General features: G+C 36.9%; 2 protein-coding genes across 2 annotated transcripts; both read right to left on the bottom strand.

Annotated features, from left to right (window-relative positions):
- Nucleotides 1-5,795: 5,795 nt before the first annotated feature.
- On the bottom strand, nt 5,796-6,737 carry LOC130866318 (olfactory receptor 6C76-like). The gene has a single exon (XM_057757656.1). The coding sequence runs from the start codon at nt 6,729-6,731 to the stop codon at nt 5,796-5,798; it is 936 nt and encodes a 311-aa protein (XP_057613639.1). The 5' UTR covers nt 6,732-6,737.
- Nucleotides 6,738-11,053: 4,316 nt separating this feature from the next.
- On the bottom strand, nt 11,054-11,992 carry LOC130866335 (olfactory receptor 6C2). The gene has a single exon (XM_057757687.1). It carries the CDS (start codon nt 11,990-11,992, stop codon nt 11,054-11,056), a length of 939 nt encoding a protein of 312 aa, XP_057613670.1.
- Between the last annotated feature and the right edge of the window lie 6,706 nt (nt 11,993-18,698).

Raw genomic sequence — 18,698 nt, 5'->3', positions numbered from 1 at the left:
GCATAAATATAATAATGTATAAATATGTACAATAGCCAAAGTTGTTAGTTATGGAAATGATCTACCTATTTTATAAATCAAATGTATTTTATTCCCACTTTGATAGTTATCTGTCACGCATTTTGGATGACAGCGAATGGAAATTATTTTTTGAGTTATAAAGGTTTTTTTTTTTAAATTTTGGAGTTTTATTTATTTAATTTTTAATTATTTTTTCACTTATTTTATATCCTGACCACAGTTTCCCCTCCTCCCTTCATTCCCTCCCACACTTCCCTCGGCCCCCTTCCACAATCCACCCTCCTCCTCTGTTCAGAAAGGGGCAGGCCTCCCATGGGTGCCAACAAAGCATGGCCTATCAAGTTGAGGTAGGACTAAACACCTCCCCTTGTATTAAGACTGGATAAGGCAACCCAGCATTAGGAACAGGTATCCAAAATCCAGCCAAAATATCAGGGACAGGCCCCACTCCCACTTCTAGGAGTACCACAAGTAGACCAAGCCACACAACCGTCATACACAGACAGAGGGCCTAAGAAGGTCCCATACAAGCCCTCTAGCCATTGGTCCATGGTCTATGAGCTCCTATGAGCGGGCCAGTTGCTTTTGTGGGTTCCTTTGTGATGACCCTGACTCCCTTTCTCGTATAATCCTTTTTCGCTCTCCTCAAGAGGATTCCACAGGCTCAGTCCAATGCTTGGATGTGGATCTCTGCATCTGCTTCCACTAGTTATGGACGAAGGCTCTCTGATGACAATTAGGGTAGTCTAATCTGTTTACAGTAGATAACCACTTCAGACTGCCCATCCACTATTGCTAGAAGTCTTAGGTGGGGGTTATCCTTGTAGATTTGTGGGAGTTTCCCTTGTACCAGGTGTCTACCTGACCTGAAATGCTCCCCCAATCAAGACATCTATTTCATTACTCTCCCTATCTATTGTGCCCCGCAACCTGACCCCTCATGTTCCCATCCCCACGAACCCCAGTCTACTCAGGAGATTTCTTCTATTTCCCCTTACCAAGGAAATACATGATTATTCCTCTGGGCCCTTCTTGTTACCTAATCTCTGTGGGGCTGTAGTATGTAGTAGCTTGATTATCCTTTACTTTACAGCTAATATCCACTTATGAGTGAGTACATAACATGTTTGTCTCTCTGGGTCTGGGTTACCCCACTTGCCTTCAAGTTTCCTGATGACATTATTTTTAACAGTTGAGTAATACTCCATTATGAAAATGCACTACATTTCCTCCCTCCTTCCCCTCCCTCCCTCCCTCCCTCCCTCCCTCCCTCCCTCCCTCCCTCCCTCCCTCCCTCCCTCCCTCCCTTCCTTCCTTCCTTCCTTCCCTTTTTGGTTTTTCAAGACAAAGTTTCACTGTTTAGCTCTGGCTGTCCCGGAACTCACTTTGTAGATCAGGTTGGCCTTGAACTCACAGAGATCTGCCTGCCTCTGCCTCCCGAGTGCTGGGATTAAAGGCGTGCACCACAACCTTCTGGCTATGTACCACATTTTCTTTATCCATTCTTTGGTTGAGGGGCATCTAGGTTATTTTCAGGTTCCGGCTATTATGAATAATGCTGCTATGAATATAGCTGAGCAAGTGTTCTTGTGGTATAATTGAGCTTCCCTTGGGTATATGCTCGAGTGTTATAGCTGGGTCTTGAGGTAGATTGATTCCCAATTTTCTGAGAAATGACCATATTGATTTCTAACGTGGTTGTACAAGTTTGCACTTCTACCAGCAGTGGGGGAGTGTTCCTCTTGTTCCACATCCTCTCTAGCATAACAGAAAGCACCCTGTAAAGTTTTTTTTTTAAGCTAACTAGGAAAATGTTCTCCCTTGTGAGGCTGGTGGTGTATATATCTCAACTATGCTGCAACAAATTGAGAGTTATCTAGGCAGACACACGAAGGCAAGAGTTGACAGAATGTCTCTACTACATAATAAAAATAGTTGATTTCTTTGATTTATAAAGGTAAATGCCAGTGTAGATATAGACTACATCCATGCCCAGTTCCATCTTTCTCCAGGCATAGTCCCAAATTACTTTGCTTGTTATCTGTAATAAAGGAATATATTGTTTTAGGTAATAAATGTTATTTCACTTTTATCCCTTTTATCAGATAAGTCACTTTTGTAAAGTCACTTAATTATTAAAATTTGGCACTTTGAAGGTTCTTCATTATTATAAATCATCTATTCATAATTTAAACTTCAATTAGTAAGAATGAGAAAAATTGAGTCACCATACTTCCAAAATTTTTGTCATGTCATACAAATGCTGTATATATTTTGACTTTTCTTATATAGTTTAGTCATAAAGCTTTCCAAAAGTCTCCCCCAAAGCTACAGATACATTTTGCATGTTTTGGAATATAATACTAGAGGAATCTGTGAAAGAGAAACAGCATACACATCCCCAGAGACAGAAAAACAAGTGCTTGTCTGCCTAATTAATTTTGGCAGCCCTTTAGTCTGGTTCCCTTGGGAGCCATTATGCATTGTAGGAATGTAGAATGTCATCTGTGAGGTTGGGCTTCACATGAAACAAAGAAAAAGACTGCTGATGGACAGATTGCTGGCTGCAAAAATTGCCTCAAATTATCCCCTCAACTAATATTGTGAGTGAGCATACACTCACTTTGGTTATTAAGGAGAATTTAGCAAAACATGAATTGAAGAACTGGAACATAACTATGTCCTAAAACAAATTCCAACTGGAGAAACCATACCACAAATCAAAACGAATAGATGACTTTTCAGTGAAGATGTGAAGGACATTGGGAAAGACATTGAGTTCTAGCTGAGTGAATTTGAGAAGCAGCCAAGCCTTCGCAAAGTAAACCGAGAACCATTGAAGATTTAGAGACAATACAATGAGAAGTCTGATACAAGACTAGTTTTTTCTCTATTAAATTTAGATAATTCATTAGCATCATACATTCTAGGTTTCCAGTGAATACATGCATAGAAATCATGGGAATGCGAGCCTGTGATTCATACTTTGCAATGATCAAGATAAAACAGTACTCAATAGTTGGGATAACAGAGAGTGTTTGTGGAGCTGAAGTAAAGTGTCAGACGCGTGGGTCACATGAGGCTGAGTTTAGCTGGGGAAGCTATGTCATGCGTATATTAATATTAGTCATAGAATCCCGAACTTTAGTCAGTGGATGTACTCATTAACATTCAGACATTTTTTGATTTGATTTTTTAAAAAATTATTTGTATATTATTTGTCTGAAGTAATGAAATTCAATATGTAATCTTCATACAAGTGTATAATGTAATTTGTACACTTTTATTTTTTTATTACCCTCTTTTGTCTCCTTTAGTCTCTCACTGTCCCTCTCCCCTTCCCCAAAAAGTCCTCCTACTTTCAAGTCTCAGCTAAAACAAAACAAGATTCGATTCTGAATATGGGAAGAAAACTGGGATTCCTGTCTTTCCAAGATAGTTCATTTCATTTAATTTGATGACATCTAGTTCTACCATTTTCCTGAAAAAGTATTTTCATAAATATTAATGGTTAAATAATACTCCATATGCTATGCCACATTTTTCTTTATTTTTCTGTTGAAGGACATCCTGGTTGAATCTGTGACTTTGTAAATGTGAACAGTCCACAGACATGCAGGGATCTCTGTTGTATATGAGTTTAGGTTCCTTCATTTGAGTACCCAGGGATTGTACAGGTGAATCACATATTAGCTCAAATTTCAAGGTTTTTCCACTAATGTCCATGTTAATTTCTATAGTATCAGGACTAATTTACATTCCCGTAAGAATGTATAAGGAAACCCTGTCTCGAAAATCAAAAAAAAAAAAGTATGAGGATTCACCCTCCTATATCCTTGCCACTATTTGCTGATTTTCATTTTCTTGATGACATCCTTCTTTCTTTTATATTAACATGAACCTTAAAGAAAGTAGATTGAGCTGAAGTTCTAAGAAAAACATTCCCTTGGAGAACACCATATCTACTTTGTTAAAACCATTGTTTCAGGAAATATTCATGAAATGATCTCTTTGTCCATCATCAAGCTAAATATTTATAACTGGGTTAAAGAAAAGAATGCTAGATCAGGGAACTCCAAAGATCAGTGGTCAAACTGAACAAACCATTAAGCTAGAAATATTGACATAATCAAGAATTTTTCAGATGGAGTAGGTCTATTATGTAGCCCTGGCTGTCCTGTAACTTGCTATGTAGACTAGGCTGGCCTCCAACTGTCGATATTTACCTTCCTCTGCTCCTGAGTGCTGAGATTAAAGGCCTAAGCTTCTATGTTTGACTCCAAACCAATTTTCTAAACTCTAGAATCTAATCTAAAAAAAAAAAGTCTAGAAAGGAGCCAGTGAAGAAAAAGCAGCTAAATTTTGTCATGAAAATATTAGTTCTGGGTTTCTTACCTCATCATTTCTCAGTAAAGTTACCCAGAGTTATTATTTTCACTTTTTTTTTTTGGATTTTTCGAGACAGGGTTTCTCCGTAGCTTTTGGTTCCTGTCCTGGAACTAGCTCTTGTAGACCAGGCTGGTCTCGAACTCACAGAGATCCGCCTGCCTCTGCCTCCCAAGTGCTGGGATTAAAGGCGTGTGCCACCACCGCCCGGCTTATTTTCACTTTTTTATGCTGTTTTAAGGAATAATTTTTTAATTTTCACTTATTGATTATTAAAAATGTATATGTACAAGTAATATTATACCAGACTGAGCAGGTTGGTTACACCCCCACACATCCTAATAATCTTTCATAGGAAAAATGCAAATCAGTGTATCAGTGTATTTAGCAAACATTCTTTGCCCCACATCTTTCAAAGTCTATGAAAAGTCAATACTTTAATAAAGATTAAACCATAGAAATATTGGAAAACAACGTAAGATATTATGAGTATGCCAGGAATTTGAGAACTACCTGGGGCATAGAAAAAATATTAGTTTTCACTGTTAGAGAAATCCATATATCAGGAAACAGATAGATAGAGCTCATTCCAAGGAAGCTTTAGGTGATTTTAAAGTTCGGCGCTAGCAAATCAACATAAGTATGCCTCATGGCCAGGGTTTGTGAACCATAGTAATTATTTTTTAAAAGATGTATTTATTTTATGTGTATGAGTGCTCTATCTGCATGTATGACTTTATGCCAGAAGAGGGCACCAGATCCCACTACATGGTTCTGAGCCATCTCGTGGTTGCTGGAAATTGAACTCAGGATGAGCAGGTAGTGCTCTTAACTGCTGAATCATCTCTTGGTTCCCAGTAGTTTTTATAGCAACTCTTGGAATTTGAGCCAAAAAAAGCATCAAGTACCACACACTGCAATGATAAAGGGTGGAACAAATAACGAAGAAATAACACCAATGCACTGACTCACACAAGGCCATATTTAATATGAATAGACCTTTGGAGATACAGCAGAGATAAGAAACATGGTTTCATTCGAGAGTTCATTTCAATTAATGCTTAGATGGTGGGAAAATGATTTTTCACAGTTACTTGTTTTTTTTTTTTTCTTAGCTTTTGCTTGTCGCTCAAATGATAAGTTCTTTGAAAATAAATTCATCCTTTTAAAATGTTATTCCTGTTTTGGTGGCATCAAATCAGTCACACTCAGAAAATTTAAGGGACATCTAAATTTTAAAATGATAACTGTGTCAAGTTAAGCGGAAATGGACAAGATGAAAACACTCAGCTATGTTGAATACAGCAGTGGATGGGGAAATACAGTATATAAAATACACATTGCATATAATGCTCTTTTAAAAACTGAAGCAGTGAATTTCTTTATCATTAAATTTTATTTGACACACATTTTTTGACCAAGTTCTTAAAGGATTCTTTCACTTGTTTGTTTCTAAGGGAGTAAATAAAAGGATTCAGCATTGGGGCCACAGAGGTGTTGAGGACCGCTACACCCTTAGTCAAAGCCACTCCTTCTTTTGCAGAAGTTTTGACATACATGAATATACAGCTTCCATAGGAAATGGAGACAACAATCATGTGGGAGGAACAGGTAGAAAAGGCCTTTTTCCTTTGCTCAGCAGAAGGGATTCTTAGGATTGTCTTAAGGATGAAGAGATAGGAGAGAATCACTAATGTTAATGTTACCATGAGAGTGAATATTGCCAGGAAGAATGCCAAGAGCTCCAGGAAGGCTGTGTCTGTGCAGGAGATGAGCAACATGGGAGAGGAGTCGCAGGCAAAGTGGTCAATGATGTTGGAGTCACAGAAGTCCAGTTGGAGCCCCATGATCACAGGTGGGAAGATGATGAGAAATCCAGCCAGCCAAGAGCTGATTACGAGCTGGACGCAGACCCTGCTGCTCATTATTGTGGTATAATGCAAGGGCTTACAGATAGCCACATAGCGGTCATAGGACATAGCAGCCAGAAGGAAAAATTCAATCGAACCCAGGAGTATGAAGAAGAACACCTGGGCCATGCAAGAATTATAGGAGATGGTCCTATCCCCCGTCACAATGCTCACAAGGAACCGAGGAATGCAAACTGTGGTAAAGGAGATTTCTAGGAAAGAGAAATTCCGAAGAAAGAAGTACATGGGCGTCTTGAGTTGTGACTCTACCAGAGTGAGAGTAATTATGGTCAGATTTCCAGTAATGCTCAAAATATAAGTGAGAAATAGAAATATGAAAACCAAGATGTTTAGTTTTGGGTCATTTGTTAATCCCAAAAGGATAAACTCCCCCACAGATGTTCTGTTTTTCATTTCTTCTTGTGTTCTGCTAGGTGGATAGCTGTGAAATGAATTAGAGAGTCAGAATCACATTAGTTGTGATATGTGTTTGTTTATCATATCATTGGTGGTTTCTAACAACCTGAAACATTAAATCATTCACCAAAGTACACTGAGTTTTACAAGTGAATATTACTTTACACAAAGCAAGTGCATGTCTGATGATTGCTCTGAATCGAGAACTATTTAGTACTGAAGAAGTCACTTAATAGATGTAGCAAGTACATCGACAGATGAAAATAATGCCTCTACATATCTTCTGTTGTACTGTATGAGCAGATACATCTGAAAACTAGATAAAATACTTAAAATGAAAAAATATTATTTTATTCTCAAAACTATCTCAACAATGAATGCATTACTTTTGTGAATTAAACATTTTAAATGTTATTTGTCAATTTTAGAAAATATTTTAAACTATTCTTGACTCTGTGAAGAATTAATAGTTTAGCAAATGAGTCAGAGTCATCAAAACCAATATTTATATAACACTAAACAAACAACTCAGAAATTTCCAAAGTTTAAAAACCTTTTTAGTGTTTCTTTACTGAATTAAATAATACTTTTTTTTTTTTACTTTACAGAAAAGATTCTAACATCCAAATAAATAACTAAGGGCATAGAATAATTAGAAGATGGAAGAAGAATAAATGAACTACAGAACAGAAAATAGACTTAAAATTGTATAATGCTGTGTGGTCACAACTAAAGAGCTCAAACCCAAATGCTCAGTGGTTTGTTTTTAACCAACTTAAGAGTGTTTTATGCCTTGCTTCTGGATGATGGTTCACACTTCTCATTTATGTCTACTGTGATTTTTATATATAACAAACTCACACAGTGTGTAGCTGAAATTTGGAAAGATAATTGGGCTATACACAGCAGCAAGAGCATACTACAGGGATGGATATAAAGAAAATCTCTAAAGTAGGAGGGATCTGATAGGTGTTATGGTCTTGGGTGTTGGTAGAAACTGCCAAAAGTCAAACTTGCCCAAGCAATGTGTTCTACAATTGGTGGTCTAATAAAATTGAAAAATCCTTGGGTCCTATTAATGGGCGGCAAAAAATTCGGTGGGCAGGCACCCCAGGTCAGTGCACACTATATGTATGGCAGTCTCAAACTGAAAAAGTATTTATTTTAATTGAGTAAAAGTGTATCTGGCTGCAACTTACTATTTGCTAAAGGCTGTGGTGACAGGGCAGTGAAGCTGACAACTGATTCAGAACCAGAAGTCATGGTATCTTGGATTGTAGTTAAGACTCTCAAGAACACTTAAGATAGATAGATAGAGAAAAATGGGGAAGGATGAGGATAGCGAAGAGAGAGGGGGAAGAAAGGAACAAAATGAAGAAAGAAAAAATGGGAAGAAAGCAGGCACATTGTCAAGGTATTTGAAGCAATACTTACGGCGAAGAGGCAATAAAGCTGTATATTTTGTTTGCTCCCTAGGTGAAGCTCTTAGCTGGTAAAAGAGGAAAAGACAAGAATCATGAGTGAGATTCAAGAATCAACATGTGGAAGACAGAGAACCACATGGCCTATGAGAAGAAATTGTTGAGACAGAATATGACTTGAAATGCCTAGTTTTAGGTCTAACACTAAGTACCTGTTTTCTAAAATTCTAAGAAAGAACACAATACTTACGATGGGAACTATGAAATCCAACAAATACCATTTTCCACTTTGGTTTCCAGTAATTCTTGGGATAGAAAGATGGGTTGTAATTTTAAATGTTTTGCCTTTTACAGCACTGACAGATAATGGTTTTTCTAAGCATTCGTTCCAGAAGCATTTTCATTTTATGTTTTCACCTGCTTAAAACAGACACAAGGGATTCTCCCAGCAAAGTAGAATTCAGATGTCTCTGGGGAGAGATGGTGTTGATGAGTGTGCCCTGAATAATTAGGTGAATTACAGAAATTAGCTTTTGAAATATTCCATGCTAGAGATATGTAGAGTGCAAACAGTAGTGAAGAAACACCAAATTTATTTTGTGTTTCCTATAGTCAATATTTTTTTAATACAGAGAACTTGCAAAGGTAATACAATCCTGTTTCATATAAACATGCCATGAAGCAGAAAATAGCAAGAGGAAGTACCCACTGGGATATGAGTGTGCCACATAATGATTGTATTTGATAATAAAAAAAACATACTGGGTAATTTAGGCAAGATATAGTTAATAGACTGGTATATCATCAAGATACAATAAAACCTGAGAAATAATATTTTTACAATTCACAAAACTAGTATTCAAGTATTTTCTTGCTAGTTATCTAATTCATGTTAGAAAAAACGAGTTTACTTTTTTCTATTATATTCCACTGATTTATTTAATCTGGTAAACAATTTGGGGTCTGCTTTATTACTGTGAGGCACTGAAGATTTAAATGTAGTATGCTTACTTATTTTTTTGTATTAATTTGGTATCCTGCTACACTGAGGAAAATGTTTATCAAATGCTTAACTTTCCTGATTGAGTCTTCCCTTGGAGTATTTTATTTATTTATTTATTTATTTATTTTTCTTTTTTTTTATTAATTAATTAATTTAATTATTAAAGATTTCTGCCTCTTCCCCGCCACCACCTCCCATTCCCTCCCCCTCCCCCAATCAAGTCTTCCTTCCTCCTCAGCCCAAAGAGCAAGCAGGTTTCTCTGCCCTGTGGGAGGTCCAAGGACCACCCACCTCCATCCAGGTCTATTAAGGTGAGCATCCAAACTACCTGGGCTCAAACTCTATTACAGAGCTACAGTACTGAAAACGGCTTGGTACTGGCATAAAAACAGAGAAGTCGACCAATGGAATAGAATAGAAGATCCTGACTTTAGCCCACAAACCTATGAACACCTGATTTTCGATAAAGGAGCTAAAAGTATACAATGGAAAAAAGAGAGCATCTTCAACAAATTGTGCTGGCAAAACCCTTGGAGTATTTTATGTTAAAGATAATGATCATGTACAAATGAGAACCCTTTGATTGCTTTCTTTCCTGTTTGTATCCCCTTGATCCCCTTCAGTTACCTCCATACATAGAATAGGTACAGAGAGAGCAGACAATCTTGTCTTGTTCCTGATTTTTCTGGAAGTGTTTTGAGATTCTTTTTGCAGAGGAAGATGTTGGCTGTGAGAGGTCTGTATTTGCCTATATTATGTTAAGATTATGTTGTATTTTTCATCTTTCTAGGACTTTTTTCATGAAACAATGTTGGATTTTGTCAAAGGCCTTTTCTGCATAATGAGATAACCGGGAGTTTTGGGGGGTCTTTAAGCTGGTTTATGTGGTATTGATTTATGTAGGTTGAAAAATCCCTGAATTTCCATCATAAGGTCAACTGGATCATGGTGGATAATCTTTTTTTTGGTGTGTTCTTGAATTCAGTTTGCAAATAATTTATTAAGAATTTTTGTACTTATGTTCCCAAGGGATATTGGTCTAAAATTTTCTTTTTATATTTTTGTGTGATGTACTATCTGATACTATCAGGGTGATTGACTTAATAAAAATCTTAGAAAGTATACATTCAGATTCTGTTTTCATTAATAATTTTAGTCTTATCGTTATTCATTTTTCACTGAAAGACTTCTTCTCTGAAACCTTCTTTCCTGTTCCTCGGTTTCTTTTTGGCTGGGATATTTTAGATTACTACCTCTATTTTGTTAGGGTTTGTGTGTCTGTCAAATTCAGTGGAGCTGGAGTTATAGGTGGTTGTTAACTATCCAATAGAGGTACTGGGAAGTGAAATCCAGTGCCCCAGAAGAGCAATACATTCTATTAACCAGTGAGCCATCTCTCCAGATTCAGAACCTCTCTAATTTACTATAAAGAAATAATAAACATATTTTATCACTGATTGTGCATACATCTTTTTAAATACTGATTAACTACAGGGTGTTATTTATTTTCTTTCCCAACTATTTTAATTGGTCTGTGATGTCTTATTTTCTTACCTTTAATAAATCTCTGCAAATATTATTTTTATTTCTCTTGTTCTGATTTTTGGCTTTGTGATATTAATTTTTCTAACTTTGTACTAGAGGAAGAAAGTGGCACTATTATGAATATACTTTCAAATATCATTACTCTTAATTTTTCCCTAGAGTAATAAAAAGACCAGGCTAGAGTGGAGAAATCCTTAGTTTCTTGGATGTACATTTATAATTTTAGCATGAATGACGACAATATCACATATAAGTTTAATTTAAAGAATATGTTTTGTAAGGGTAAGATCTGGGTGAAATATTAGTTGTCATTAATTCTGAAAGGAGATAATGGAGATCTGATTTGACTTCTAGGTCTTTGATCTAAGTGCAATCCTCTTTACAGAGTCTCTGAAAGCTTGCTTCACTTGCTTGTTCCTTAAGGTATAAATGAAAGGGTTCAGCAGAGGTGCAACAGAAGTAGTGAGAACCGAAACTCCTTTATTTATGGCTATTTCATCCTTAGCTGAAGGCTTGATGTAGATGAAGATGCAACTCCCGTAGGTGATGGACACTACAATCATGTGAGATGAGCACGTGGAAAAGGCCTTTTTTCTTTGCTGTGCAGAAGGGAATCTCAGAATTGTTCTGATGATGTAGGTGTAGGATAGAACCACACAGATTAGGGTAATAATGAGGGCAAAGACAGCCACAAATATAACCATCTGTTCGATTACCCATGTGTCTGAGCATGAGATCTTTAGAAGGGGACCAGCATCACAGCTGAAATGATCAATGGCATTGGAGTCACAGAAGTCAAGTTGGAGGCCCAAACTAAGGGGTGGGACAATAATCAATAAGCCAGACACCCAGCATGAGATGATGAGCAAGGTACATACCCTGGAGTTCATGATGGTCATATAATGAAGGGGCTTACAAATAGCCAAATAGCGATCATAGGACATAGCTGCCAAGAGAAAAAACTCGGTTGCTCCAAAGAGAATAACAAAGAATATTTGACTTGCACAAGCATTATAGGTAATGGTATTATCTCTGCTTGATAGACTGTATAGGAATCTGGGAATACAGACTGTGGTAAAGGAAACTTCTAGGAAAGAAAAATTTCTAAGGAAAAAGTACATAGGTGTTTTAAGACGGGGATCCACCAAGGTGAGGATGATAATGGTTAGGTTTCCTGTTATACTCATCATGTACGTGAGAAATAGGAAGATAAAAAGCAGAGCTTGAAGTTGTGGGTCATCTGTTAGTCCCAGAAGGATGAAGGTTGTTATTGCCGAGTGGTTTCTCATTACTGCCCATTGAAAGTTAAGGTTTCAAAAAGTCACAGCTGTGAAAGGACTCTGAAAGATATGGATGCCAACAATCTTATGTTTATTTTCTAATTTATATCATAACAAGTGTCGCCATTGCCTGGATTTTGTGGTGGAGATTCTCTTAAGGACTCATGTTATTGTAAAAGGAGCCAAGTCTGAAGAATAATCTATTGCTCTCAAGGATTTGCAGATGTAGGTGACTTTAATTAATTATGTAGATAGGACTTACAAATGTGTTTAGAGAAGCATTATTGCCTCAGACAAATTCTGGATATTAAATGCTTGTAGATATCTGAGAATATAAATTTTCTTCAATACCATTATCTGCATATTGCTTTAAGCATAAGATGTTTTTCTCCTGGAAAACAATCGAGCAACAGAGATGATAGCAGAATTATTAGCACTTGGAAGGTGGTTAAGGTACATCTGGTGTGGTCTACAGTGTCACAAAAAGTTATGTCCCACATACCCTTGGAAGGAATTTACTCATATGTTTCTGTTCCGTATTTTTTTTTTTTGGTTTTTCGAGACAGGGTTTCTCTGTGGTTTTTGGAGCCTATCCTGGAACTAGCTCTTGTAGACCAGGCTGGTCTCGAACTCACAGAGATCCGCCTGCCTCTGCCTCCCGAGTGCTGGGATTAAAGGCGTGCGCCACCACCGCCCGGCTTCTGTTCCGTATTTTTATTAGTTGATTGTCATCATTTGCTTTCCAAATGCCCAAAAGCCATGTACATTTTACTAGTACTGATCAGATATTTATAGACTGTGCCTTTGTTCACGGTCTTCTCAAATTTTTTGAAAATACATGTGACTTCATTGGGGAAAAGGAAAACTGGGGGTTCCTTAGAGAGGGGAAGGTAGGGTAAATACAGAATAAAAAGGTAGCTAAAATAACAGTATGGATGTCTGAAAAATCCACAAGGAATCATACTATTAGCTATTTACCTAAAATCCCTAATAATGCATGCAATTCAGTTTATAACTATACATATATAGTTTAAAGTAAATTTTCTCATCTGGGCTGATGGTGTTCTCCAAGTGTCAAAGACCGCATAACAAAAATCTCAAACCAGACATGTGAATCCTTCTTTTCAGTTGTTGGCAAGGACTAAGGGGATCTCAAAACATATAGTTCATTGCTATTGCCTTGGGTAACCCTGGCTCCAGAGGTGGAAGGTAAGTCCACACTGCTGAAGACATTATGAACTTCAGAAATCGGGCCCAGAAGCCCTGATGTGGAATTGAGGACCAGCATTTAGGGTGCCAGAAGGAACCATGCAATCTTCCAAAGGAAAAAGATAACAAGTAGTCCTACTCAGCTATGATGTTGATGAACCACATCAAAAACCATCATGGCACAATAACCCTACGGGTGCAGTAGTGGCACCCATACCTTGGCAGTGACCAACTACTTTCTAATTGGACTTTATACTCAGCTAATTAGAGGTGCCAATACATAGTGCTAGTGAAGCTATGTTTGCTTGGAGGGGTATCTATAACCACTCATTTACTAAACTGGCACACTCTTAGCAACAATCTGTAAGCATCTGTCCCTATGCTTGCAGATAGATGCAATCTTCATCCTTCAAGGAAACTTCCTTTTACAATGGATAGAGACCACTACAGAGAACTATGACTCATCACTATGTAGAGCTGCGGTATCCTGTCCCAATATCTACAAAGCGTTCTCACCACTAAGGCTCAGGGAGCACTGCAGGAGAGGGGGTGGAAAGATTATAAGAACCCGACCAGGGACATTGCTGTGAGACTGTGTCTCATAATAACATCAGAAACTACACCTGTAATACCTCACCAACAGGACTTCCCAAACAAGGATGATGCCAACAAACATGCCATACTACATGAGGAAAGCTCATGAGACTTCAACCCTACACAAAGAACTACAGACACGAGTAAAGCTGGGAGTGACAGAGGTAATGATCCCAAGACAGATCACACCACCTGATTGTCTAGGGCCAAATGTTCAGCCCTGAAAACATACATACAAGTTATATTATATGCACTCAACAGGTTATATTTAGGAATATATATGGAAATATAAATACATACACGCAGTCATTAACACCTGATGAAAAATAGGAAGTGGTGTGAAGTAGAGCAGAGAGGGATAAATGGGAGGGTTTTGATGGAGGAAAGGAAAAAGAAATGTAATTAAAATACAAAAAGCAGTCAAATATTAAAATAAAATAACATTAAAATAAATATTAAAATTAAAATATCAAAATAAACAACCAAACCCCAAAGATATTAGTGTCACATTATCTGACTCCTGTGTAGTTTAAGATTTTACTCTCATAATATATGTATATACATATATTATCTTTGACAGACTAATACCATCTATCACTTCTTCAGGGCTCCTCAGGGTCATTAGTTTCTCAATGGTAACTTTATGTACCTACCCAGAGAATGGAAATTTTTCTGATGTGAGTGGTTTCAAGGCTTGCTGTTTTATATTGGACAACAAATAAAGAGGTTTATCCCTGAGAGAGATAATTCTCTTTCTCCCAGAGTTCAATAGAAGCCTCTCTTTACAGCAAGTGGAAACCATCACAGAAAACCCTAGCTGTACATAATGCAGAGATCAACTGGTCATGAGGAAGCCCAGCTCCAGTGGATACATCAACACGGGTGCTACGTTTATGGCTTTAATTAAGCTAAATGAACTTTTCACAAAGAATTTATTTTATTCCTTATACCAGTATTAAAATGGTGATTTAACTGTACATTTCTTTTCACTATTCAGTATCTACCTCATCAAGTAATATTTCTATAAATGAAAATCTTTACATAGAGATAGTTAACAGACCTATTTTAAGTAATGGAAAATAATATCACTCAATACATGTAATTCAACAAATTATAGATTTTTGAAAATTTGTTATTAAACTCGTTTGCTTATCCCATCTTATTTTCTCTTATCACTATTAAGCTATTAATGCAACAAAATATTATTATAGTCTGAATACTCCATTATGTACCACTTTTAAGATTATAGACACAGTCCCAATATAGTAGTAAATCTCTGTCTTGTGCAGTAACTGGGAATCAATCACAGCATGCACTAAGGGATAAGTGGGTAAGTTAAGGTTACATTTCTAGGAATGTTACTGTTTATTTTTTACCTTTTTGGTGAATGTGCTACTGCTTAAGAAGTGTGAGTATATGTAAATATGTAGCTATACAGAATATCTTAGATACAAATATCAATTAGCTAAAAACATTCTGACTATTTAGAATTATGTCAATTAATGTTGTAAGTGTAGAGTCAAATCTAATCTAAAAGGAAGAAATTAACTAGGGTTAATAATTCTCAGAATTGTGTTTGAGGATGCAACACATGAAATGGGAGAAATATTTGCAGAACAAATATTTAAAAGAACAGTAGTCAAAAAGTAAACAATTCTTTTGCCAGTGGACAAAAGCCATGAATAGACGTCTCTCCAAGGGGACATAGAAATGTCCCAACACACAACTGAAATGATTGCTATTATTAACCATCAGAGAAACACAAGTCAAACCATGATGGAATGTTACTTCATGTGACTAGGATACAACTAGCAATACAAAGAAATACTATTTGTGGATATGCAGAATTTGGAAACGTATACAATGTTAACGGGGATCAACTACAGGAAATGTTATAAAAACTTCATGTCTATGACTGTTGTGTAACTTGGGGGGCTCCTAGCAGTAGGAGCAGGACCTGTCCCTGGTCCTGAGCCGGCTTTTGGTAACCTATACTCACGCTGGGTTGCTTCAGCCCAGATTTGATGCAGGGAGAGAAGCCTGGTCCTGCCTCAACTTGATGTGCCTTGCTTTGTTTACACCCGTAGGAGGCTTGCTCCTTTCTGAGTAGAAACAGAGGAGAAGTGGATAGAAAGGAGGCAGGGGTAGGGAGCGGGAGGAAAAGAGGCAGGGGAAACTGTGGTTGAGATGTAAAATAAATGAAAAATATTTAATAAATAAAAAACTCAAAAATCAAAGCTAAGATACAATCTAGCAAGAAAATTTCTTGCCAAATAATTCAAAAGAGTGAATTAGTTATCACAGAAATATTTAATCTATATGTTCATTTTAGTGTAATTCAGAAAGGAAAGATATAGAAATGTCCAAATGTATTCCAATAGATTAATAGTTTTAAACAGTGTTATATACTTACAATGGGGGAGTATTCAGATCTGGAAATTTTATAATATACAATGAGGATGAACCTGAAAGTCATTTTGAGGTGAATTATCTAGTTAGAAACAGATGAATAAATCTGAGGTGTCTGAAATATTCAGTGTGTGTGTGTGTGTGTGTGTGTGTGTGTGTGTGAGAGAGAGAGAGAGAGAGAGAGAACTTGCTTGGCAGTGGCCAGGTGTTGGGGACATTGGCAAATGGTGTGTTCTTAAACACCTTTAAAATTTTAGTACTGGGATGAGCAAGTCTAGAATCCTGTGGCATGATTCATATTTCCTTACTGTGCACTGAAAAACATTGAGAGCAATGCTAGCATATTAAGCGGTGTTATAGAATACTAAACAAAGGAAAACAAAGTCTATGAAGAAATAATAATCTTTTGAAAAAGATGCATATGTTCTTTGTTTTCAGTGTCATCATGGTTTCATGGGAATATATAAATGTCCAAGCTCACTAAACGTAGTTATATCTGTCTACCTATAGTACTTCAATAAAGCTGTGTAAAAATGCATATATCAAAACTGTATACTGTTTAAATAAGATGTAACTTAATTACTTACAGGTTGTGACAGATTCTGCACAGTGGCATCAGTTCCTACACACACTGCTCTCAGTCCCTTGTCAATAAGCTGTGATCTAATCCTATCTGCTGTTACCAACGTCATTTAGGAAAGTCGCATGATGCTTACTCTGAATTTTCCCCAAGCTAGATTTGGCTATTTAAAAACAGTTCCCCCTTTCTATTTGATTCTTTCAAAAACTTTCAATTTAACAAGATTTTTTTCCTTTGAAATAATTCCATTTATTATTTGTTTCATATATATTGTTTTGAGGCAGTATTTCTCTGTTTAACAGTCCTGGCTGTTTTAGAACTCACTCTGTAGACAAGGCTGGTCTCAAACTCATAGAGCTCCGGTCTGCCTATGACTGCTGAGTGCTGGGATTAAAGTCATGCGCCACCACTGCTTTATTGTTTAAAAGTGAATATTTGCCCCTACATCAGAAGATAGATTCCTTCAGTTTTCCTATTTTGCACTGATTATGTTTTCTTAGAATCTGTTTATAAGTCCAGGATCGGGAAGATTGTGAGAAAGGGCGTGCTTACTTGATAATCCCGAGTCTCCATGGTCTTTCCCCTGACCGCCAACCTTCCTTTGCCTTGCTCCTGAGGCATGTTACTGTGTACGCTTGTTACGTGGAGTGCTTCAACTTGACAGCCTCTTGGCTCTTGTCTTCTTGGCGAGTGAAGAGCTCTCTATCCTTTTTATACTAGAGGATATCACTTAATTTTATGTTGTCTGTTTTCCTTTAACTGTTGGAAAATATGAAACAGATTCAAATGAAGTTATCTTCTCTGGTGTTTACTACTTGACTAGGAATTCGTTAGGCTGCATGTCTTAAAACTCATTTAATTTGTACCAAAGATTTGCCAGTAATTTTATTTAATGCTTTACCACCAGCTTTCAGAAGTGCCTGCAACTGACAAAGTTACTAAGTGTATATAAGTCTGTAAGTAGTATTATCAAAATAATTCTCAAAGATATTGATTCCAGAGTTAGTTAGCACCTCTACATTTTCATCAGGAAATAGAGGAGCAAGTTTTGGTACTAGTGCAAAAATTAGAAACAGAATATTTAAAGCATGATTCTCAAGAGTGTCATAAAAACATACATTGATGAGAAAGACTTAGGCAAGAAGACGTTTGCTGTTTCACTTTGACTTTATCATCTGTGTCCTCTGTCACAGCAACACAGAGCATACGAAGTCATTTCCTCACATATATTCCTTGTCATTGAGACACCAATGAAGGACTATTATTTGTTGTTCTTTTTACCTGTATTAATTTTCTCATTTTGTTGATGTCATTTGTGACTCTTCTGGATATTTTTCAGCAAAACAAAAGGCTGGACTTCTGATCATGGAGTGACACACACCCCTATTCCTCATGCAGCATTAATTATTTATAGTGGTAGCAATGAATATTTACATCTCCTGCAAGCAAAGTCTCCAGGGTTCTTACTATTTCTTCATCATTGGATGAGGCGCTCATCCCCTAGGAGGATAACAATTAGTTTGTTGTAAAAATGATGTTTTACTTACTGTACTCTTAAAAATATTTCTGCAAATAATGTGAGCCCTTTGGGTGTGGAAAAGCAAATTCTTCCTTCTTAAGGAAATGAGTCTTATAAATCCCACAGGGTGAATATAGTACAGCTCAGTTCCTTTTCAAAAGATCATCTCAGGAAAGTGGACAATTACACAGAAAACTCAGGAAGATGTTGCTGACCTCGTTGAGATGCTGGCAAAGCAGACCGACCAATTTCACATAACTACAGCCTGCTGCAGCCATTGACTTCTTGGTGCATCTCCCAAGGGTTTTCAAGAAATCCGGAAAATACAAGTTCTTATTCTGGATCACACTTAGCTCCCCAGGACTGGTTTAGTGTTACCCTCTCTGGAAAACCATTATTCATCA

The sequence above is a fragment of the Chionomys nivalis genome, chromosome 25 (genome assembly GCF_950005125.1).
Source record: "Chionomys nivalis chromosome 25, mChiNiv1.1, whole genome shotgun sequence".
In the NCBI taxonomy this organism is placed as follows: Eukaryota; Metazoa; Chordata; class Mammalia; order Rodentia; family Cricetidae; genus Chionomys; species Chionomys nivalis.
The sequence above is the reverse complement of the archived record's forward strand: the minus strand, read 5'-3'. Positions and strand labels throughout refer to the sequence as shown.

Bases quoted from the DNA above. Each gene is read 5' to 3' on its own strand.
- LOC130866335 (XM_057757687.1), bottom strand. From the start codon at position 11,992: ATGAGAAACCACTCGGCAATAACAACCTTCATCCTTCTGGGACTAACA.
- LOC130866318 (XM_057757656.1), bottom strand. From the start codon at position 6,731: ATGAAAAACAGAACATCTGTGGGGGAGTTTATCCTTTTGGGATTAACA.